Here is a 24,479-nt window from a genome sequence, read left to right on the forward strand (position 1 = left end):
GTTCTACACAGAACCATTGTCTCTACTAAAGAACCCTTGAAGACCCATGTCGTTTAAAGAGTGTAGTGTTGCGCATCGCTAATAATTCTCATGAAGGCGATGACGACTGTCTGATTCACACTGTTTATTATTGAGCGAGACGTCTTTCTTTCCTCAGCCGTCAGCAGGGTCGAGTCCTTCGTCTGTTCGGGATCGTCTGCCTCAGTCTCGGCTCTGTTAGGAAGGAAGGAGGAGTTTTAATCGTCAGCTGTGTCTCCTGTATGTCTGAATCAGTCAGGCAGGATCAGGAGCTCTAACGGCCGTTCAGCTCACAGATATTTAGTTTTATACAACAGTCAGTTCCGCCCGCACGAGCTGATTGGATGAGAAGGTCTAACTGCTGTTATTTCACCAGAACATCACAACTTTTTCACAAACACTGCATCACTCCACTGAGACGCTGTTGCTAAGCAACGACTCTGACAGCTGTAGGAGACGCTCGAGCCATCTGAGCGTTTTTACTTCTGACTTTGCCACAAACAGAAAACGGACACTGTTAAGGTCACATCTGACCGACAGCCGATTTGGTCCGACTCTGAAGACGAGACGACACTAAATTCCCAAACTGTCGTCACCACTGAGCAGCTTTTCAGTCGGCAGCTGTGACAGAAGAACAGCTGAACAACCTGGAATCAGCCAGAAATGAACCCAACACCATTCGCCAAACTAAACGGGCTGTAAGAAGCTTCACAGACCGGCTGGAACAAAACAACATTAATACTGATCTGGAGAAACTGACCAAACTGAGCTGAACCTGATATTGGGTCAGTTTTACGGTTCAGTCTGATTTGGTCCGACTCTGAAGATCAGACACGTCTGGCGAATGGTGTTGGGTTCATTTCTGGCTGATTCCAGGTTGTTCAGCTGTTCTTCTGTCTCAGCTGCCGACTGAAAAGCTGCTCAGTGGTGACGACAGTTTGGGAATTTAGTGTAAGGAGCTGGAGAACGAACTGCCGGCTGAGCAGCGAGTGGGCGGAGCTCGTTACTCTGACGTAGCAACAAGCTGCTCGTTAAGGAGCTCTAATTAGGAGGAAGGAGCTGAACATTAAAACATATTAAAGCCGCGTTCACGGCCAGTTTATTCATTTCTTACTGTATTTATTTAACTGCTGTATTAAAGCAGTAGAGCACTCGAGGAGGGAGTTATCACCAATAACATCACGGCTGGGATGATCTACGGACACCAGATCACAGCCGGGATGGTATTTTGGGATAACTCATTCCATCTCGGGCTCTACTGCTTAAATAACTGTGACCTTTGTTAAAACTACATACAGCTGAAAAATATAATAATATATTAAGAAACACATTTTTGCTTTTTCATACATTTCAAAAATAGATCTGATACTTTTTTAGGGGCGGCTAAATTTCAGCTTCATCACAAACTTAAGCAATGCCAAGTTAACTGCCCAAACAGGCTCCGATCGGGCACTCAGCCTTTTATCAGAGCAATGAGGGTCGGGTTGGGTTACAATCTTGCTGGACTCAGTTAGTGTCAGACTAAAGACATCATGATGTGGTTTGGGTCGGGTTCAGGCTTGGACAGGATTTTGTTGACCTTGGGTCAGTTTCTGATTTGAAACAATGGGCCTTGTTCACCAACCACTCTTAAGAAGAAATTTCTTCTGACTGAGACTTTGTCTTAGGACTTTTCTCAAGAACACTTTTAAGGACAATGGGCCTCATTCTCCAACTACATCTTAAATTTCTTAGCTGATTAAAGCTCTACTGGAGCAGTGAGAGAGGGCACAATACAAAAAACAGCCTTCATTATAATGTAATCAGTTATTTCTCAGTAAAGAATTTTGCAGTCAGTCAAAAACTATCATGCAAATGAAAACTACAACCCCAAAAAAGTTGGGACGCTGTACAAAATGTAAACTAAAAACAAAATTCAATGATGTACAAATCATTTAAACCATATATTTAATTGAAAATGGTATAAAGGCAACAAATCAAATGTTAAAACTGAGAAATTTTACTGTATTTTGAAAAATATTTGCACATTTTGAAATTGATGCCAAGAACATGTTCCAAAAAGGTTGGGACAAGGGAAACAAAAGGCTGGTAAAGTTGTGTGATGCTAAAAATATCACCTGGTGTTTGATTGGCAGCAGGTCAGTAACATGACTGGCTATAAAGAGCATCTCAGAGAGGCGGAGTCAGAAGTAAAGAGGAGGAGGGGTCACCACTCTGTGAAAGACTGCACCATCAAATAGAGCAACAACTCAAGAAGAACGTTCCTCAACATAAAACAGCAAAGAGCTTCTGCTTTTCATCGTCTACGGTGCAGAACATCATTAAAGACTCAGAGAATCTGGAGAAATCTCTGTCTGTGAGGGACGAGGCTGAACACCAGGATCTGCTGGCCGTGATCTTTGGGCCCTCAGGCAGCACTGCATTAAAAACAGACATGATTCTGTAGTGGAAATCACTGCATGGGCTCAGAAACACTTCTGAAAACCACTGACTGTGAACACAGTTCATCACTGCATCCACAAACGCTGTTAAACTCTAAAACACAAAGAAGAACCCAAATATAAACAGGATCCAGAAACGCTGCCACCTTCTCTGGGCCTGAGCTCTTTAAAATGGACTGAGGGGAAGTGGAAAAGTGGGGTGTAAAAAAGATTCCAAGGTTCTTGGAATCTTCGAGTTTGTTGGGGGTTTTTAAACACGTCAGTGTCACTGAAACAGTTTTGGTGTCTACCAGGTCTTCCAGGTGGTTGTTAGGAGCCCTATTTTCTCTGGAGCTTTTAAGGATGTAGTTTTTTTCACTTATTATTTTGCTTTAATGTCCTTGCTTATGCAAGTGGATTAGCGTACATCTAGCCTTTATTTCTCTAACCTAAAATTAATGAAGGGCGGTCTCTGCAAGAGTGTGAGAATGTCTATGAGATGTCCCCCAAAACAAATGTGCTTTTTCTTACCAGCTCAGAGTGATGAGTGGAACATGGGGCACCTTTTTCCTTTTCAGCAATGCTTAGCAGTTTTATGTGAGAGCAGCTTTCCTCTATGCCAGCGCCAGCTACCAGCCTGAGTCACATTTATAAACACAGAGTCGGTTATTCATTCAGTCTAATGAGAAACTGTAGAACAGACTCGGTTTATATCACAATACCTACATTTAGAGCCGGTTATTCATTCAGCCTAATGAGAAACTGTAGAACGGACTCGGTTTATATCACAATACCTACATTTAGAGTCGGTTATTCATTCAGCCTAATGAGAAACTGTAGAACGGACTCGGTTTATATCACAATACCTACATTTAGAGTCGGTTATTCATTCAGTCTAATGAGAAACTGTAGAACGGACTCGGTTTATATCACAATACCTACATTTAGAGTCGTTTATTCATTCAGTCTAATGAGAAACTGTAGAACGGACTCGGTTTATATCACAATACCTACATTTAGAGTCGGTTATTCATTCAGCCTAATGAGAAACTGTAGAACGGACTCGGTTTATATCACAATACCTACATTTAGAGTCGGTTATTCATTCAGTCTAATGAGAAACTGTAGAACGGACTCGGTTTATATCACAATACCTACATTTAGAGTCGTTTATTCATTCAGTCTAATGAGAAACTGTAGAACGGACTCGGTTTATATCACAATACCTACATTTAGAGTCGGTTATTCATTCAGCCTAATGAGAAACTGTAGAACGGACTCGGTTTATATCACAATACCTACATTTAGAGTCGGTTATTCATTCAGTCTAATGAGAAACTGTAGAACGGACTCGGTTTATATCACAATACCTACATTTAGAGTCGGTTATTCATTCAGCCTAATGAGAAACTGTAGAACGGACTCGGTTTATATCACAATACCTACATTTAGAGTCGGTTATTCATTCAGTCTAATGAGAAACTGTAGAACGGACTCGGTTTATATCACAATACCTACATTTAGAGTCGGTTATTCATTCAGTCTAATGAGAAAGTGTAGAACGGACTCGGTTTATATCACAATACCTACATTTAGAGCCGGTTATTCATTCAGTCTAATGAGAAACTGTAGAACAGACTCGGTTTATATCACAATACCTACATTTAGAGTCGGTTATTCATTCAGTCTAACGAGAAACTGTAGAACGGACTCGGTTTATATCACAATACCTACATTTAGAGTCGGTTATTCATTCAGCCTAACGAGAAACTGTAGAACAGACTCGGTTTATATCACAATACCTACATTTAGAGCCGGTTATTCATTCAGTCTAATGAGAAACTGTAGAACGGACTCGGTTTATATCACAATACCTACATTTAGAGTCGGTTATTCATTCAGCCTAATGAGAAACTGTAGAACGGACTCGGTTTATATCACAATACCTACATTTAGAGTCGGTTATTCATTCAGTCTAATGAGAAACTGTAGAACGGACTCGGTTTATATCACAATACCTACATTTAGAGTCGGTTATTCATTCAGTCTAATGAGAAACTGTAGAACGGACTCGGTTTATATCACAATACCTACATTTAGAGTCGGTTATTCATTCAGCCTAATGAGAAACTGTAGAACGGACTCGGTTTATATCACAATACCTACATTTAGAGCCGGTTATTCATTCAGTCTAATGAGAAACTGTAGAACGGACTCAGTTTATATCACAATACCTACATTTAGAATCAGTTATTCATTCAGCGTAATGAGAAGCTGTAGAACGGACTCGGTTTATATCACAATACCTACATTTAGAGCCGGTTATTCATTCAGCCTAATGAGAAACTGTAGAACGGACTCGGTTTATATCACAATACCTACATTTAGAGTCGTTTATTCATTCAGCCTAATGAGAAACTGTAGAACAGACTCAGTTTATATCACAATACCTACATTTAGAGTCGGTTATTCATTCAGTCTAATGAGAAACTGTAGAACGGACTCGGTTTATATCACAATACCTACATTTAGAGTCGGTTATTCATTCAGTCTAATGAGAAACTGTAGAACGGACTCGGTTTATATCACAATACCTACATTTAGAGCCGGTTATTCATTCAGTCTAATGAGAAACTGTAGAACGGACTCGGTTTATATCACAATACCTACATTTAGAGTCGGTTATTCATTCAGCCTAATGAGAAACTGTAGAACGGACTCGGTTTATATCACAATACCTACATTTAGAGTCGGTTATTCATTCAGCCTAATGAGAAACTGTAGAACGGACTCGGTTTATATCACAATACCTACATTTAGAGCCGGTTATTCATTCAGTCTAACGAGAAACTGTAGAACGGACTCGGTTTATATCTCAATACCTACATTTAGAGTCGGTTATTCATTCAGTCTAACGAGAAACTGTAGAACGGACTCGGTTTATATCTCAATACCTACATTTAGAGTCGGTTATTCATTCAGTCTAACGAGAAACTGTAGAACAGACTCGGTTTATATCACAATACCTACATTTAGAGTCGGTTATTCATTCAGTCTAATGAGAAACTGTAGAACGGACTCGGTTTATATCACAATACCTACATTTAGAGTCAGTTATTCATTCAGTCTAATGAGAAACTGTAGAACAGACTCGGTTTATATCACAATACCTACATTTAGAGTCGGTTATTCATTCAGTCTAATGAGAAACTGTAGAACGGACTCGGTTTATATCACAATACCTACATTTAGAGTCGGTTATTCATTCAGCCTAATGAGAAACTGTAGAACAGACTCGGTTTATATCACAATACCTACATTTAGAGTCAGTTATTCATTCAGTCTAATGAGAAACTGTAGAACAGACTCGGTTTATATCACAATACCTACATTTAGAGTCAGTTATTCATTCAGTCTAATGAGAAACTGTAGAACAGACTCGGTTTATATCACAATACCTACATTTAGAGTCGGTTATTCATTCAGCCTAATGAGAAACTGTAGAACGGACTCGGTTTATATCACAATACCTACATTTAGAGTCGGTTATTCATTCAGCCTAATGAGAAACTGTAGAACGGACTCGGTTTATATCACAATACCTACATTTAGAGTCGGTTATTCATTCAGCCTAATGAGAAACTGTAGAACAGACTCGGTTTATATCACAATACCTACATTTAGAGTCGGTTATTCATTCAGTCTAATGAGAAACTGTAGAACAGACTCGGTTTATATCACAATACCTACATTTAGAGTCGGTTATTCATTCAGTCTAATGAGAAACTGTAGAACAGACTCGGTTTATATCACAATACCTACATTTAGAGTCGGTTATTCATTCAGCCTAATGAGAAACTGTAGAACGGACTCGGTTTATATCACAATACCTACATTTAGAGTCGGTTATTCATTCAGCCTAATGAGAAACTGTAGAACGGACTCGGTTTATATCACAATACCTACATTTAGAGTCGGTTATTCATTCAGCCTAATGAGAAACTGTAGAACGGACTCGGTTTATATCACAATACCTACATTTAGAGTCGGTTATTCATTCAGCCTAATGAGAAACTGTAGAACGGACTCGGTTTATATCACAATACCTACATTTAGAGTCGGTTATTCATTCAGTCTAATGAGAAACTGTAGAACAGACTCGGTTTATATCACAATACCTACATTTAGAGTCGGTTATTCATTCAGTCTAATGAGAAACTGTAGAACGGACTCGGTTTATATCACAATACCTACATTTAGAGTCGGTTATTCATTCAGTCTAATGAGAAACTGTAGAACGGACTCGGTTTATATCACAATACCTACATTTAGAGCCGGTTATTCATTCAGTCTAATGAGAAACTGTAGAACGGACTCGGTTTATATCACAATACCTACATTTAGAGTCGGTTATTCATTCAGTCTAATGAGAAACTGTAGAACGGACTCGGTTTATATCACAATACCTACATTTAGAGCCGGTTATTCATTCAGCCTAATGAGAAACTGTAGAACGGACTCGGTTTATATCACAATACCTACATTTAGAGCCGGTTATTCATTCAGTCTAATGAGAAACTGTAGAACAGACTCGGTTTATATCACAATACCTACATTTAGAGTCGGTTATTCATTCAGTCTAATGAGAAACTGTAGAACAGACTCGGTTTATATCACAATACCTACATTTAGAGTCGGTTATTCATTCAGCCTAATGAGAAACTGTAGAACGGACTCGGTTTATATCACAATACCTACATTTAGAGCCGGTTATTCATTCAGCCTAATGAGAAACTGTAGAACAGACTCGGTTTATATCACAATACCTACATTTAGAGCCGGTTATTCATTCAGTCTAATGAGAAACTGTAGAACGGACTCGGTTTATATCACAATACCTACATTTAGAGCCGGTTATTCATTCAGTCTAATGAGAAACTGTAGAACGGACTCGGTTTATATCACAATACCTACATTTAGAGTCGGTTATTCATTCAGCCTAATGAGAAACTGTAGAACGGACTCGGTTTATATCACAATACCTACATTTAGAGCCGGTTATTCATTCAGTCTAATGAGAAACTGTAGAACGGACTCGGTTTATATCACAACACCTACATTTAGAGCCGGTTATTCATTCAGTCTAATGAGAAACTGTAGAACGGACTCGGTTTATATCACAATACCTACATTTAGAGTCGGTTATTCATTCAGCCTAATGAGAAACTGTAGAACGGACTCGGTTTATATCACAATACCTACATTTAGAGTCGGTTATTCATTCAGCCTAATGAGAAACTGTAGAACGGACTCGGTTTATATCACAATACCTACATTTAGAGTCGGTTATTCATTCAGCCTAATGAGAAACTGTAGAACGGACTCGGTTTATATCACAATACCTACATTTAGAGTCGGTTATTCATTCAGTCTAATGAGAAACTGTAGAACAGACTCGGTTTATATCACAATACCTACATTTAGAGTCGGTTATTCATTCAGTCTAATGAGAAACTGTAGAACGGACTCGGTTTATATCACAATACCTACATTTAGAGTCGGTTATTCATTCAGTCTAATGAGAAACTGTAGAACGGACTCGGTTTATATCACAATACCTACATTTAGAGCCGGTTATTCATTCAGTCTAATGAGAAACTGTAGAACGGACTCGGTTTATATCACAATACCTACATTTAGAGTCGGTTATTCATTCAGTCTAATGAGAAACTGTAGAACGGACTCGGTTTATATCACAATACCTACATTTAGAGCCGGTTATTCATTCAGCCTAATGAGAAACTGTAGAACGGACTCGGTTTATATCACAATACCTACATTTAGAGCCGGTTATTCATTCAGTCTAATGAGAAACTGTAGAACAGACTCGGTTTATATCACAATACCTACATTTAGAGTCGGTTATTCATTCAGTCTAATGAGAAACTGTATAACAGACTCGGTTTATATCACAATAACTACATTTAGAGTCGGTTATTCATTCAGCCTAATGAGAAACTGTAGAACGGACTCGGTTTATATCACAATACCTACATTTAGAGCCGGTTATTCATTCAGCCTAATGAGAAACTGTAGAACAGACTCGGTTTATATCACAATACCTACATTTAGAGCCGGTTATTCATTCAGTCTAATGAGAAACTGTAGAACGGACTCGGTTTATATCACAATACCTACATTTAGAGCCGGTTATTCATTCAGTCTAATGAGAAACTGTAGAACGGACTCGGTTTATATCACAATACCTACATTTAGAGTCGGTTATTCATTCAGCCTAATGAGAAACTGTAGAACGGACTCGGTTTATATCACAATACCTACATTTAGAGCCGGTTATTCATTCAGTCTAATGAGAAACTGTAGAACGGACTCGGTTTATATCACAACACCTACATTTAGAGCCGGTTATTCATTCAGTCTAATGAGAAACTGTAGAACGGACTCGGTTTATATCACAATACCTACATTTAGAGCCTGCATTTGTCTTACACCCCCTCTACCTGACACAGCCTAACCCAGTTCTTCCTCTCCACCTACCTGGTTGGTAAGGCCGACTCAGACAGGCCTGCATGATCCTCGAAGGTGGGGAATCTTCTCAGTAGCTTTTTCTGTGAATAGGAAGCTGCAGCTGTAAGACTGATCTTCCAGACAAAGCTCCTAAACTAAAGTACTGCTGTTAACTGATCTTGGCCCCACCTCATTTCCAGTTTAAGTCACTAACATTTAGTTTCTAATTGCTTTTTCAGATTTCACTTGATTTTGTTAATTGGTTCAGCTCCTGGACTGCTTTAGAATGTTTTGGGATGTGGAGTGTTTCAGTGTCTGAAGTTTGGCTTGGACCGTTTGGGAAAAATATCTAATTGCGATTTTTCTGACTAATATTGCGACTGCGAGTAAAGTTGCGATTATACTCAGGCCTGTTGTTTTTTGGCCATAGCACAGAAACTGCCTTAATAAAGGTCACTAATGACCTCCTGGTGTCTGCGGATATTGGTGCTCTTAGCATCCTTCTGCTGCTTGACTTGAGTGCAGCCTTTGATACGGTGAGCCACAAAATCCTCCTATCAAGGTTGCATCATCTGGGCATTAGGGGCACTGTCCTGGAGTGGTTTAAGTCTTATCTGACTGGCAGAAAACAGTTCGTCCCCCTCAGTGGCCATACTTCTCACACTTCTGTGGTTACTCAGGGGGTCCCTCAAGGCTCAGTCCTTGGACGTCTTTTGTTTATTGTGTACATGCTTCCTCTTGGCCACATAATACATAGCCTTAAGCTGAACTTTCTCTGTTAAGCGGATGACACATAGATTTACATTAGCACCCGATCTACTAAAAATCCAACCCTCGCCCAGCTTGAAAACGGCATAACAGAAATTAAAACCTGGATGAAGCACAACGTTCTCATGTTAAATAGTGAGGAAACAGAACTCGTTCTTATAGGATCCAAATCAACTCTCTAAAACTTCCTCTCTCTTTCCATCAACAGCGTAACTCTGTCCCCTTCTTCCCCTCTGGTAGGAAATCGGGACTATTGTAACTCTCTACTCTGCTGCTCGCCTCCTCACCGGCACCCATACACACCAGCACATTACGCCCATCCTGCAGCATCTCCACTGGCTTCCTGTAAAATACCGCATGCAATTCAAAGATCTTCTCCTCATATACCAAGGCCTCCATAACCTGCTCCTCCCCATCTGTCTGATCTGCTTCCTCCCTACAAACCACCTCGCACTCTCAGGTCTTCCTCTGCTGGTCTACTCACTGTCCCACCTTCCAACCTGCATGGGTACGGTGATCGAGCTTCCTCTCGGCTGGCTCCCCGACTCCGCAACTCTCTTCCCTCACATGTTCAACAGGCCGACTCTGCCTCTACTGTTAAATCTACACTAAATCCTTTCTCTTCTCTGCTGCTTAGAACTGGTCTCAGTCTTAAAGCCGCCCTTTGCCAAGTCCTGCTATGTTTTGGCTGTGATGTTATGACTGTGCCTCATGTTCTCATGCTTTTCTTTACCGTTCTGTATTTTGAAAACCTGTAAGCATCTTTGAGTTCTTGAAAAGCGCTATGACAGATAGACAGACGGACAGACAGACAGACAGATATAGTGAGATAGATAGTCAGATAGATAAAGAGATAGACAGACAGACAGACAGTCAGACAGACAGACAGACAGACAGACAGACAGATAGATAGATAGATAGATAGATAGACAGACAAACAGACATACAGACAGATAGATAGTCAGATACAGAGATAGACAGACAGATAGACATAGACAGATAGATAGATAGTCAGATAGAGAGATAGACATAGACAGATGAACAGACAGACAGATAGACATAGACAGATAGATAGTGAGTCAGATAGAGAGATAGACAGATAGATAGACAGACAGATAGATAGACAGACAGACAGACAGACACAGACAGACAGACAGATAGATAGATAGATAGATAGATAGATAGATAGATAGATAGATAGATAGATAGATAGATAGATAGATAGATAGACAGACAGACAGACAGATAGATAGACAGATAGACAGGTATAGTCAGATAGATAGACAGACAGACAGACAGTATCAGTCACACAACACAGGACAGTAACAGTCATTAGGTTGTAAACAATATAACAGTAGTAAAGCTGAGCTGCTGCACGATTGTATTTATTTATTTATTTGCTGTGGTGCTGCCCACTTGTCTGATGACTGTGGCATCATGCTGTCCACATGGCAAAGTATCTCTGATACTCTGTTACCCTGTTCTTCAGTGGTCAGGACCCCCATGGACCCTCACAGAGCAGGTCCTATTTGGGTGGTGGGTCATTCTCAGCACCGCAGGAACACTGACGTGGTGGTGGTGTGTTAGTGTGTGTTGTGCTGGTCTGAGTGGATCAGACACAGCAGTGCTGCTGAAGTTTTTAAACATCTCACTGTCACTGCTGGACTGAGAATAGTCCACCAACCAAAAATATCCAGGCCAAAAAATATCCAACCAAAAATATCCAGCGATTTTCCAGGCCAGTTGAGAGGATGAAGCGTAACAGTTTCTGACTGTTTTGTTAACTTCTGAAACCACGGAGTCTGTTAGTCTGACTGGCGTTTCGAAGTGTTCAGCTTGTGCAGTTCGGTACCTTTGGGAAACTCCTGGACCACGTTGGCGTGCAGTGAGGTAAAGTGGCGCTGAAGATCGGGAGCTTTAAAATTGGATAACGACGTTTGGCATATCAAACAGAACGGCTTCCCTTTCCGCTCACTAAAAAACACAGATCCTCCCACTCTGGTGAGAAGGTTTTGTGATCATCTTCATATTTATGTTTGGCTTTACGTTTCCCCGACGCTGCCGTGTTGGATAGCTAGTAGCCTGGCGCAGCACGTGGTTCTGCTGCGACGTTCTCCTTGCAGGGGGAGGGGCGGGGGTGTAGCATCACCGTGGCAACAGACTTTGGCTTCTTCCAGCACGGAAAATATTCAAGCAGTGACTCAAATACACAATGTATGCATGTATATACATGTACAAGGTGGACCCACAAGGTAGGAGTGTCTAATAGAGTGGACAGTGAGTGGACACAGTGTTTAAAAACTCCAGCAGCACTGCTGTGTCTGATCCACTCGCACCAGCACAACACACACTAACACACCACCACCACGTCAGCGTTACTCCAGTGCTGAGAATGATCCACCACCCAAATAGTACCTGCTCTGTGAGGGTCCATGGGGGTCCTGACCACTGAAGAACAGGGTAACAGAGTATCAGAGAAACAGATGGACTACAGTCTGTAACTGTAGAACTACAGAGTGCAGCTATACGGTCAGTGGAGCTTTACCATCACTCACATCTCTCACTCTGGAGCTTTAGCCGTGTTTCTATGCTGACAGATGTGAGATATTCCAAGTCACTGTTTCAGCCTTTGAGTTTCTACTGGGAATCAGGGCCGGTCACTTTGCAGGGACACCCAACCTCACCTTTTCTATTTGCAGCTTTCGGGTCCAGTCTCTCTCGACTTCCATGAGGTGCTGTTTGTAACGGTTCATCTCTCTCAGAGAGCAGACCACCTGAGAGGGGGAATAAAACACTGAAGTTTACTCTACATCCAAGGTAACCTTGTTCAGAAGGGTAAATTACAGCTTTCACAGCTCTCTGAGCAGAACGGCACGGCCCAGCTTTCACTGTGAAGACCAAAAAACAACACATGCAGGGACTGACAGGGACGTGGGAAGAGCTACGCTCGACAACAGCAACACGTAGGTCTGTATGACAGCGCTGTGCAAAAGTTAGAGAGCCCACTTTCTTAAGTTTGAGATTCAGCCCCAGTGTGAGGAGCAGGGCTGCTGGGTCGGTGCTAAATACCACTCACAAAGAAGCCAAATATAAACAGGATCCAGAAACGCTGCCACCTTCTCTGGGCCTGAGCTCATTTAAAATGGACTGAGGGGAAGTGGAAAAGTGTCCGACGGTCCGACGAATCAACATTTGAAATTCTTTTAGGAAATCATGGACACTGTGTCCTCCGGGCTGAAGACCACTCAGCTTCTTATCAGTGCTCAGTTCTAAAGCCAGTATTCATGATGGTTTAGGGGGCATTAGTGCTCATGGCCTGGGTGACCTGCTCATCTGTGAAGGCTCCATTAAAGCTGAATGATATAAACATGTTTTATCAACATCTGCTGCCGTCCAGACGACGTCTTTTTCAGGGAAGGCCTTGATTATTTCAGCAAGACGATGTCAAACCACATTCTGCATGTATTACAGCAGCACTGCTCCGTATTAAGAGTCCAGGTGCTAAACTGACCTGCCTGCAGTCCAGACCGGTCACCACTGAGAACATTTGGCTCATTATGAAGTGAAAAATACGACAAATGAGCCCCTGAAACTGACGATCAGCTGAAATCCTGAATCAGACAAGAACAGAAAACATTTCACTGTCAGAGCTGCAGCAGCGTCTCCTCAGTTCCCAAACACTGACAGAGCTGTTAAAGAAGAGGAGATGAAGCTCAGCGGTGAACAGACCCCATCCCGACTTTTTTGGAAATGGGGTTGATGCTCTTCACTGTCTGATTCCTTTAGAAATGAGTTTATCAGCTCCATCTGAAAGTGGAGGAACATCTCCAGAATCCTGTCTGATGCTCTTCACTGTCTGATTCCTTTAGAAATGAGTTTATCAGCTCCATCTGAAAGTGGAGGAACATCTCCAGAATCCTGTCTGATGCTCTTCACTGTCTGATTCCTTTAGAAATGAGTTTATCAGCTCCATCTGAAAGTGGAGGAACATCTCCAGAATCCTGTCTGATGCTCTTCACTGTCTGATTCCTTTAGAAATCAAATCAAATCAAATCAAATTTATTTGTATAGCGCTTTTTACAATGGATGTTGTCACAAAGCAGCTTTACAGGATTTGAGAAAAGACAAAGTTTCCACAGGACTGAAAGAATGTACAGAATGTACAGAAACCCCCCAGTGGGCAAGCCAGGGGCAACAGTGGCAAGGAACAACTCCCTCAGAACTGAGGAAGAAACCTTGGGAGGAACCAGGCTCACCAGGGGGGACCCATCCTCCTCTGGTCAAACTACCTACAAGTGATTATACTACTAATATTAACAGCAGTAATATTGATATTAGGAATATCTAGGAGTCTATGAGAACATCAGGGTAGGGTGGGCAGCTCATCCAAGGTGGTTGGTGGTAGGCGTGGGCAGCTGGTCTGAAGTGGGTAGCAGGGGGGCTCGGCAGTCAGTCGTCCTTCAGTGTCCAGCCGGACATGTGGGCAGTTGTATACTCGGAAAAAAAAGCAGGTAAATGGAATTAGTTTTGTTCTATCCGTTTGTACATAAACAGGGAATGTAAACATTTACAGAGTGTGGCTAACGACTCCGGCAGATCTGACTATGACAGCTTAACTAACAGGAGAGAACCAGAAGGACACACAGACACGGCAGCACTCTGAGACAGTCTGGCATCCCTCCGCTCCACCGTCCACAAACCTGAGTGACCGCGTGCGAGCAGCGGGACGACGGCACCAGCGTCTCAGTTTACTATAATTCCCTGTGTCCATGGACCCCTGGATCTGCTGCCTTTATCTAGGGGGAACATTAGCTACCAAAAGCTAAACTGAACAAGTGAGTTTTCAGCCTAGTCTTAAAGATTGAGACTGTGTCTGAGTCCCGAACAGTTTCTGGAAGATCATTCCAGAGTTTGGGGGCTTTATAAGAAAAAGCTCTTCCCCCAGCTGCAGCCTTAGGAATTCTGGGAACTATTAATAAGCCAGCGCTCTGGGATCTGAGTGGTCCTGATGGCTCATAATGAGAAATAAGGTCTTGCAGGTACTCGGGAGCGAGACCATGTAGGGCTTTATACGTCAATAAAAGGATTTTATAATCAATACGGAATTTAACAGGCAGCCAATGAAGTGATGATAGCGCTGGACTGATATGATCAGATGTTCTAGTTTTAGTGAGGACCCTGGCTGCGGCGTTTTGGACTAGTTGGAGTTTGTTTAAATTCCTGCTCGTGCATCCTGACAGTAGCGCGTTACAGTAGTCTAGCCTGGAAGTAATAAAGGCGTGTACTAGTGTTTCTGCATCACGCAGGGACAGGGCATTTCTGATCTTGGCGATGTTGTGAAGATGTAGAAAAGCTGTCCTAGTGATGCCGCCTGTGTGTTGATCGTTGATAAATCTGAATCTATTATAACGCCGAGATTTTTAGCTGCTGATCCAGGTGCGGCTGGAAAGTCGGCGAGATTTAAGATTAAATCTGGTGATTTACTTCTTGCTAATTTTGGACCCAGAAGGAGAAGCTCTGTTTTGTTACTGTTTAATAGGAGGAAGTTGCGTGACATCCAGCCTTTCACGTCTTTTACACAGTCCTCCATTTTCTTTAACCTGTATTGGTCATCAGGTTTGGCTGATATGTACAGTTGAGTATCATCTGCATAACAATGAAAGTTTACGCCATGATTACTTATAACTGTGCCTAACGGTAACATGTATAGTGTAAATAGTAATGGTCCTAATATAGAGCCCTGAGGAACTCCAAATCTCACTTTTGAATAATTGGAAGATAAATTGTTTACCCTAACGAACTGATAACGTTCTGATAGGTAAGATCTGAACCATGATAGGGCCGTCCCTGTGACTCCAACCATGTTTTCTAACCTTTCTAGGAGAATATTGTGGTCTATTGTATCGAAAGCCGCGCTGAGTTAATCAGCTCCATCTGAAAGTGGAGGAACATCTCCAGAATCCTGTCTGATGCTCTTCACTGTCTGATTCCTTTAGAAATGAGTTTATCAGCTCATGAGTTTATCCACAGATGGGGGTTCTGCTCACAGCCCAACAACGTGCAGGACGCTTGGCATTTGCCAGAGAACACCAGAATTGGCAAATTGGCCACTGGCGCCCTGTGCTCTTCACAGATGAAAGCAGGTTCACACTGAGCACATGTGACAGACGTGACAGAGTCTGGAGACGCCGTGGAGAGCGATCTGCTGCCTGCAACATCCTTCAGCATGACCGGTTTGGCAGTGGGTCAGTAATGGTGTGGGGTGGCATTTCTTTGGAGGGACGCTCAGCCCTCCATGTGCTCGCCAGAGGTAGCCTGACTGCCATTAGGGACCCAGATGAGATCCTCAGACCCCTTGTGAGACCATATGCTGGTGCGGTTGGCCCTGGGTTCCTCCTAATGCAGGACAATGCTAGACCTCATGTGGCTGGAGTGTGTCAGCAGTTCCTGCCAGATGAAGGCATTGAAGCTATGGACCGGCCCGCCCGCTCCCCAGACCTGAATCCGATTGAGCACATCTGGGACATCATGTCTCGCTCCATCCACCAACGCCACGTTGCACCACAGACTGTCCAGGAGTTGGTGGATGCTTTAGTCCAGGTCTGGGAGGAGATCCCTCAGGAAACCATCCGCCACCTCATCAGGAGCTGCCCAGGCGTTGTAGGGAGGTCATACAGGCACATGGAGGCCACACACGACACTGAGCCTCATTCTGACTTGTTTTAATGACATCACATCAAAGTTGATCAGCCTGTCGTGTGTTTTTCCACTTTAATTTTGTGTGTGACTCCAAATCCAGGAGTCCACTGGTTAATAAGTTTGACTTCCATTGATGATTTTTGTGATTTTGTTGTCAGCACATTCAACTTTGTACAGAATAAAGTCTTTAATGAGAATATTTCATTCATTCAGATCTAGGATGAGTTATTGGAGTGTTCCCTTTATTTTTTTGAGCAGTGTATATATATTTATATATATATATATACACATATACACCTATGTGGATTTGGCTGTGGGCAGTTGGGGGTCAGTTGCTTTGCTCAAGGGCACGTCAGTCACAGGGGATCGGCGCCGGTCACAAGGCTGGTTCCCTAACCTCCAGCCCACAACTGCCCCAAATAAAATACATTATAAATAAATCCACTTATTATATGATCTATTTTTTCCACTTTTGTTTGACTTTTGCACAGCTCCAACATTCCTTTCATTCCCATCTTTTAATCCGTTTGCTGCCCTGACTGTAGGGGGTGCTGCAGGAAGCTCAGCGCTCCCACCTCCCACAGCCCTGAGGCCTACACCGTTCATCTGAAGAACAAAGTTTGAAGATGCTCACTCTGTCATCCTTGGTGATGAAGCCTCCAGCGGTCAGTCGCTGGTGGACGTCTTTGCGGTACAGGTATCTCCTCAGGTTGGGGTCATGAAGGCTGTTATACTCTGAGCTCAGCAGGTACCCGTTGGGGTCAGAGAGGTCAAACTCACTCTTAGACTGGACCAACTGGAAACAAATGAGTTCCCCGTTAGAGAACACAGTGAGAACACAGTAGAACACGGCTAGAACATGACTAGAACACAGGATTACTGCTACTGAGAGCTGATTGGTCAATGTTACTGCTACTGAGAGCTGATTGGTCGGTGTTACTGCTACTGAGAGCTGATTGGTTAGAGTTACTGCTGCTGCTCAGGAGCGCCCTCTATTGTCTGATGGACACTGTACTGCTTCTATGCTGAATGACCTTCATAATGGTTCTTGTACAGTTTCCCCTGTGAGGCTACAAACGTGCTTCTTCTGCTCTCTGGGAAAACAACCAAGCACGAGAACCCAAACCCCAAAAGGGGAGAACGTCTGTGCCGTCATCTGCGATAAACCTGGCAGATGTGACCCAGAAGAACGGGCTGCCAAAGCTCTGACAGGTTCTCTCCTCTAAATCTGGACAGGCTGCCTTTGCTATTCCATAACGCCTCGTTTCTCACTCCACCAATGAGCGATGCTGGTCCAGGGCTGTTGCTAGGCAACCGCTCTCCCCATCTACTGTGCCCTGCTTACTCTCTGGCAGAGGCGAGTGGTGTAGAAGATGCTGGAGGCTCCAGCCTGCACAGGAATCTTCTTGTGAAGGGAGCGATCTAGAAGGTCTAAGCGCAATTCCTGACCATGCTGAAGCCCGTTCTTCTCCTGTGAGGTGGAAAACTGGTTCAGCAGGACATAAAAACCCAGCAGGAACAGCTTTTCTCTGCTAAAATCAACACACTGGCTGAGCAAATCAAGGCCAGCTTACATAAATATCAGCAGTGCTGAGCTAACAGGGAAATTCCACCAAGTTTTCAAAATTCTCATAGTTAAATGGTTAAACGGAGTCATTGAGAGCGGTTTACTGGGAAACGCACCGTTCCAGAGTCAGAGCTGTTCACAGTGGTGGTGATGGGAACCAGACGTCCCTCTAAAAGCTCCTACAGAAAGTTCCTACATGAACTGGTTCTGAATTCACTGCCTGATGACTGAGACGCTGTTTTATGAGAGTTTAGAGAACTTCAACTCCATTCATGGTGGAGGGAGACATGCAGGGCGCTGTGCGGCAAAATAGTCCCCAAAGAAAACTCATTATTCCAGATTTTCCACTGTTTTCCATCATCAGCATTCCATATAAGCTCAGAAGACTCGTGTAGGTTCTCTGGTGGTTCTGGATGGTAAATAAAGTGTCTATATCCGTGTTGTCGTCATGGCGACGCCTGGTTCCCATCACCACCACTGTAAAGACGTCTGACCCGTTTCACACCAAACCCTCAGAACCTCTTGGTTTATATCTCACTCACTGATTATTTAATGCTGTAAGAACCTTTTGGCTCAGTACCGTATGATTTACTGAGGCCCCGTTGCGGCTCTTTTCATTTTTAATAATCTTATACATACTTTTTGCTCCATGTCTCCTCCTTCGCTTCTCCCAGTTGTAGAATTCTCAAACTTCGCTACTCATGACAACAGGTGGTTTATGACAGCAGCACCTTCTGCCTGCATCATAAACAGAAGGCCTGTGCACTCAGGTGACATCTGAGAAGTTCTACTTCACATAGTCTTTATAATATTTAAACTCTTCCCCACACAGGCCTCCTAAAAACAGGTCCGGCTGCACTACACAGAACAGCCACTAGATGTCACTGCAGGATCGGTAGTTATATTTAAAGGGTGTCTATCATGGAAAACTGAATTATTATTATTATTTTTTTTTATTAATTAATTTTTTTAATTATTCATGCATCTCCAAAAGTAACCTTACAGGAACACTTATTTATTTACTTATTATTTTTTATTATACTTTATTTATCATAATTTAATGTAAAGAGATTTTAATCCAAGCCATAAAATAAACTGATGTTCAGGCGCAGCAGAGTAGCTCAGTCCTGACTGCTGACTGACCAGGCACAAAACTGGACAGCCAATCAAAACAGAGCTCATTTACATAGATCAGTCTTAAAGGCACAGTAACGGAGACGATATGCAGGAACGAGCGACTGCTTTAAAGACATGAGCCCAAACGCCACAGCGAGGACGCACCAATCCCTGGAGCTATCGCTGACCAGTCCATCACCACCCAGTCATGGATCCCATTCCCAGAGGGTCTTTCCCGACTCCTCGGCACTCCTGAAACACCGTGCAGGCTCAAGCGTTCCGATCCTGTGATCGATTAGCCGGAGAGTGCACTGGCTGACCCTCTCCGATCTTTCCCACGGCGAGGCGACCCCCCGACATTCCTCAGAGAACACCGGGACCAGAGTGAACACCAGCAGGGAATCAGACACGGATCAGCAAACATTCCAAAGCCCAGTCTCTGAACACGCCCCGCCCAGTTTAACGGCACATCACCGACCAACACGCCCGCTTGGATCATTCACGGGAATATTTGACCATCACATGCCACCCAGAATTCCAGCAGCATTCCCAAAATTCCTGTACAGTTCAGCGGCTGAGGTCATTCAGAGGGTTTGGTGTGAAGTGGTTCAGACGTCTTTCCAGTGGTGGTGATGGGAACCAGGCGTCGCCATGACTACAACACAGATATAGACACTTTATTTACCATCCAGAACCTCCAGAGAACCTACACGAGTCTTCTGAGCTTATATGGAATGTTGATGATGGAAAACAGTGGAAAATCTGGAATAATGAGTTTTCTTTCGCTCATCGCTTTCAGAGCAGAAGACAGTCTCAACTTCTAACACCACTTCAAACAGAAGGTTCTTCAAGGTTCTTCAGTAAAGAAAATGTTTCTACAGAGAACCACACAAACAGATCGTTTGTATAGTGAAAGGGTTCTCAAGAATGTGCTGTAGATGGTTCTACATGGAACCTTTTTGAAAAGAAATGGATCAACCCTTTTGGGTTCTATATAGAACCATTAACACTTGGAGAGCCCTTGGCAATGCTTGATGGGTTCCTTGCATCATCAGAGGGTTCTTAAGAATGTGCTGTAGATGGTTCTATATAGAACCTTTTTGAAAATGGTTGTATTTATTGCCAAAAATGGTTCTTCTGTTATGTCAAGCTTTCTGGGTGCTATTTAGAACCATTTTCAGAAGATTCTACACAACACCATCTACAGCACATTCTTAGGAACCCTTTAATGATCTGCAGAACATTAAGAACCCTTTAAACATGCAAAGTGTTCTCTGAACATTTGTGGGTCTATACAGAAACATTTTCTTCACTAAAGAACCCTTGCAGAACCACGTTTAAGAGCGAAGCTCGTTCTGGGTTCTACCCGTTGGTCCGTTCGTTGGGAAGCACAGAGTAACGATTTTCCCAGTTCAAACCAAACAGCGTCTCGGTCACCAGGCAGGGAATTCATCACCATCTACTGCAGGAACTTTGTGAGGAGCGTTTAGAGGGACGTCTGGTTCCAATCACCACCACTGTGAGGAGCTTTTAGAGGGGGACGTCTGGTTCCCATCACCTCCACTGTGAGGAGCGTTTAGAGGGGGACGTCTGGTTCCCATCACCACCACTGTGAGGAGCGTTTAGAGGGGGACGTCTGGTTCCCCATCACCACCACTGTGAGGAGCGTTTAGAGGGGGACGTCTGGTTCCCATCACCACCACTGTGAGGAGCTTTTAGAGGGGGACGTCTGGTTCCTATCACCACCACTGTGAGGAGCTTTTAGAGGGGGACGTCTGGTTCCTATCACCACCACTGTGAGGAGCTTTTAGAGGGGGACGTCTGGTTCCTATCACCACCACTGTGAGGAGCTTTTAGAGGGGGACGTCTGGTTCCCCATCACCACCACTGTGAGGAGCGTTTAGAGGGGAAAACCGGTGGAATTCCCCTTCCGGCTTGGGATCTGGGATGCGCGCACAAATAAAACCATCGCAAACGTCTTACGAAGATTTCATGTACATTTATTCTTAACACGTGGAACATATAGTATAAAGATTTCATACTGGATAAACGATATTCATTAAGCCCAAAAAGGAAAAAAGGGATTTACATCAAGTTCTTAGCTACATCGTCTGAATAGGAATATGCAGGATCCACAGCGCTGAGAGGAGGTGGGTGGTGGGGGGTGGTCTTCCTCGGGGTCTGCCTAGGTCGGGTTTGGGTGTAAAGCTCCCTCAGAGCCGCAGACGTGACTGACCTGCTGATCTATTTCTCTACACCTGATCTGATCCAGTTCAGGGGGGCGGGCGACGCTCCTGCTCCTGCGCCCCCGGCCCAGATGAACGGGAAGGAAACGGGTTAAATAAACACATGGCAATGAGCGATGAAGGGATTCGAGTGTAACCTTTAATTCGTCAAAGATTAAAAATGGTGAAGAGCGCCATAAAGGTGAGAGAGAGGGGTGGGGGGGGGGAGAGAAAGAGAGAGGGGGGGGGTAAACAGAGGGAGGAAGAGAGCAAGTGTAATGTACATCATTATTTACACTGCAGCCTGGACTGCACCTGGAGCTCAAGACCAGTCCTAAGAGGTGATTTTCATTTAAGGGTCAAGTCATACAATCGAGGGACAGAGAAGAGGTCGGGGTGTTGTAGGTTCACGATACTTTGGGGGGAAAGCCTTCTTTTTCCTCTCTCGACAGGAACTAAAATCATTTTTAAAAACTACAGTTTTTTGCTGCCAAGCCAGCGTTCTCAGTGTGAAACAGTATTATTACAGTATGTTTACAGTTTGTTTTTAAGGTGTACAGTACAAAAAAACAAAAAAAAGTCCTACAATCTACTGCACAGGCCTCCAAACGTCCTTCACAGCCCACAGCCTGGTTCCTTTAGGGCCGAGCGTGTGAATATATATATTTATAATCATCCAAGTTACAGCAACTCAGCACGCACGGGAGTCGGACCCCGCTCCGGCCTCCGAACGCGAACTAAGATAACGGTGGTCTCTGTGCCCGCCAGCCCAGCCCAGCCCAGCCCAGCCCAGCCCAGGAGGACACGGGCACTTTTTTCCCCAAACTCACTGTAAACGTGACAGCAACTTTGGTTACAGTTTTTGTTTACGTTTTTCTTGTTTTTAAATCCACTTTATTTCATTTAATAAAAAAAAAAGTCCTTCCCAAAGGGCAGCGCACTCTCCATCCGTGTTAGTTTCCATACGTGTTAAATTCACTAAATCCTTCCTTCAGACAGAAGCAAAAAAGGTAGAAAGGACAGACAGTGGAATCTGAGGTGATTTTGCATAAATTAAAAAAAAAAAAAACAAAGCAAAAAAACATTGGAGTTAGATTTTCTCCTCACACACAGGTGTGGAAACGAAAAAAAAAAGAGGGGAGGGGACAAAGCTCCACCCCACAGCTGTCATGACTGGCCAATCAGAAACAGTACGTCACAGATCACATGGGACACCTGCGAGTTCATGAGGGGCGACACGGACACGTCCAGTAGCCGCGATTCGTACAACGTGAACTCCGAGTGGTTCTCCTCCACCTTGGCGAGGGCGTGCAGGGCGCGAGCTGCCCGCCGCATCATGTCCACGCTGGTGGGCTCGAACGCCGCCCCTTGCATGTGCAGCAGCGAGCCCTGACTTTGCTGGAACTGCGTCGCCGCCAGACTGTCCTCAAGAAAGCCCAGGAGGTTCCCCACGCTGCCCTTCTGCACGGCGATGGCCCGAGCTGCCAGGTTGTCGCCCTGGGCCAGGTTGGCCAGCAGCACCACGGCCATCTCCCGGCACACGGGCACCTTTCTTTCGCCGACCAGACGCACCAGCGAGCCGAACAGTTTCTCCAGACGGCTGAAGGGTGGCGTGGCCAAAATGAGGTCGACGTTGTTGTCCTGGATGCTGAGCTTGCTGAGGGTCTCGAACACCAGTCTCTGAGGAGACAGTGCCCCGTTAAGCCCCAGCGAGGGGAAGGGGTCGAGGGCTTCAGCCGAGGGACAGACGGCCCAGTGGAGTAGGCCGTCCAGCAGGGGCAGACAGATGCTCTCGGGATAGATGGAAAGGTCCAGCTGGCCTGAGATGTTGGCGAGCGTGACTAGACAGTTTTCTCGCAGAACCGCCAGACAGTCCCACCACCACTCGTCTCGCTCGCAGCTGACCCCTTCATCCTCCTCTTCCTCCTTCTCATAGGTGACCGGAGCTTGCTTGCGCTCGGGGTGCTGGTGGTGGAGCAGCACCACACGGCCTAGAATCAACAGCAGGCCTGGGTGCTTGGACATTTCGTGGTCGTTGCCGGGGATGAAGGACAGGCTGCGGACGATGTTTGATATGCAGATGCACCGGCGGGCCAGCCCATCCTGCCATTCCGACAACGTGCACAGAGGGGTCTCATCCTTGCTGTGCGGCTCGTCCTCCAGGATCTTGACGCTGCTGCTCTGCCGCGCTGGGTCGATGCCGAACAGGAACTTGCTCTTCTCCTTGTCGCCCTCTGTGCCCCCTCGCACCACTCCTTCTGTTACCGAGCCCGGCCGAGCCGACAGCACATCATCGATGGTGGCCGTTATGCTACTGGATGCACTGGCGGCTGATGAGTTCTTCTCTGGTTCTGAAGGTTGGTCTGAGGAAGGTGGAGGCTGAGACTCTTGTTGCTGCTGCTGTTCTTGCTGTTGAACACTCGTCTGAGCCTTCTCTTCCTCTTGGGTAACAGGCTCTGCTGGAGGAGGCACCTTTTTCCGGGGCTCCGTGTTGACAGGAACCCTTTTAGAAGATTTGAGCGGCTCCAGCTTTCTCTCGAAGTGAGTTTGGATGTGCTCTGTGGTGTCACCTCCGCCAACGCTCCAGTGAATCAGACCACTGTCGAAGGCCTGCCGCCGTCCCAACTTGCTTGTACGCCCGATGACGAAAGGATCTTTCTTCCGTACGACCTTGATGGGAAGCTTGTCAAATTTGCTAGCCTGCCTGGGCTTCTCCTGTGTGGCACTGCTGTCCTGTGATGGAGTAGATGACCTAGCGTCCTTAGATGTCTGCCCTTCCTTCTCGTCCTCTTCAGACTTCTCGCAGGGTTTCTGGTCCGGTGCAGACTCTTCCCTCTCCTGTTTCACCTGGATCTGTAACGTTTGTTCACTGCTCTTCTCTTCCACCTCCTCATCCTCCTCCTCTTCATCCTCCTCTTCCATCTGTTCCACCTCAGGGCCTTCTTCGTCAGACATCTCGGGGTCTACAGCATCTGGGTCGATCAGCGTGCGTTGCCCAGGATCTCCAACCTCATATTCTTTCAAGATGCCAAAGATCTCAATAAGGCATCTTCGGAAGTATTCCACTATCAGTTCAAGGAAACCGGAAAGCTGAAACAAGACAGACACGGTGCATCATGTAAACAACAAACACTACTG

The 24,479-nt window shown here is 44.5% G+C and overlaps 2 protein-coding genes and 1 long non-coding RNA gene across 6 annotated transcripts in view; all 3 read right to left on the reverse strand.

Moving 5' to 3' along the window:
• Nucleotides 1-94: 94 nt before the first annotated feature.
• On the reverse strand, nucleotides 95-9,068 carry LOC119263107. Its single transcript, XR_005130118.1, has 3 exons — nucleotides 8,997-9,068; nucleotides 2,970-3,075; nucleotides 95-213 (listed from the first exon to the last, which is right to left on the reverse strand). It is a non-coding gene; the product is annotated as an uncharacterized LOC119263107 (long non-coding RNA).
• A 341-nt stretch (nucleotides 9,069-9,409) lies between these two features.
• On the reverse strand, nucleotides 9,410-19,476 carry LOC108415567 (fibrous sheath-interacting protein 2). The gene is made up of 5 exons (XM_017688613.2): nucleotides 19,429-19,476; nucleotides 17,779-17,904; nucleotides 17,068-17,229; nucleotides 12,419-12,508; nucleotides 9,410-9,520 (listed from the first exon to the last, which is right to left on the reverse strand). Exons 1-5 carry the CDS (start codon nucleotides 19,474-19,476, stop codon nucleotides 9,410-9,412), a joined length of 537 nt encoding a protein of 178 aa, XP_017544102.2.
• Nucleotides 19,477-21,100: 1,624 nt separating this feature from the next.
• arid1ab (AT rich interactive domain 1Ab (SWI-like)) overlaps nucleotides 21,101-24,479 on the reverse strand; it is a 100,649-nt gene continuing 97,270 nt past the window's right edge. For 3 of the 4 annotated variants that reach the window (XM_037530955.1, XM_037547649.1, XM_037531238.1), the window contains one exon: nucleotides 22,509-24,431. In XM_037530955.1, coding sequence (XP_037386852.1) covers nucleotides 22,509-24,431 — 1,923 coding nt within the window. Of the gene's footprint in view, nucleotides 24,432-24,479 lie in introns of all 4 variants that reach the window. The other variant, XM_037547371.1, reaches the window with a different exon arrangement.

Source organism: Pygocentrus nattereri, chromosome 1, assembly GCF_015220715.1.
Source record: "Pygocentrus nattereri isolate fPygNat1 chromosome 1, fPygNat1.pri, whole genome shotgun sequence".
Taxonomy (NCBI): domain Eukaryota; kingdom Metazoa; phylum Chordata; class Actinopteri; order Characiformes; family Serrasalmidae; genus Pygocentrus; species Pygocentrus nattereri.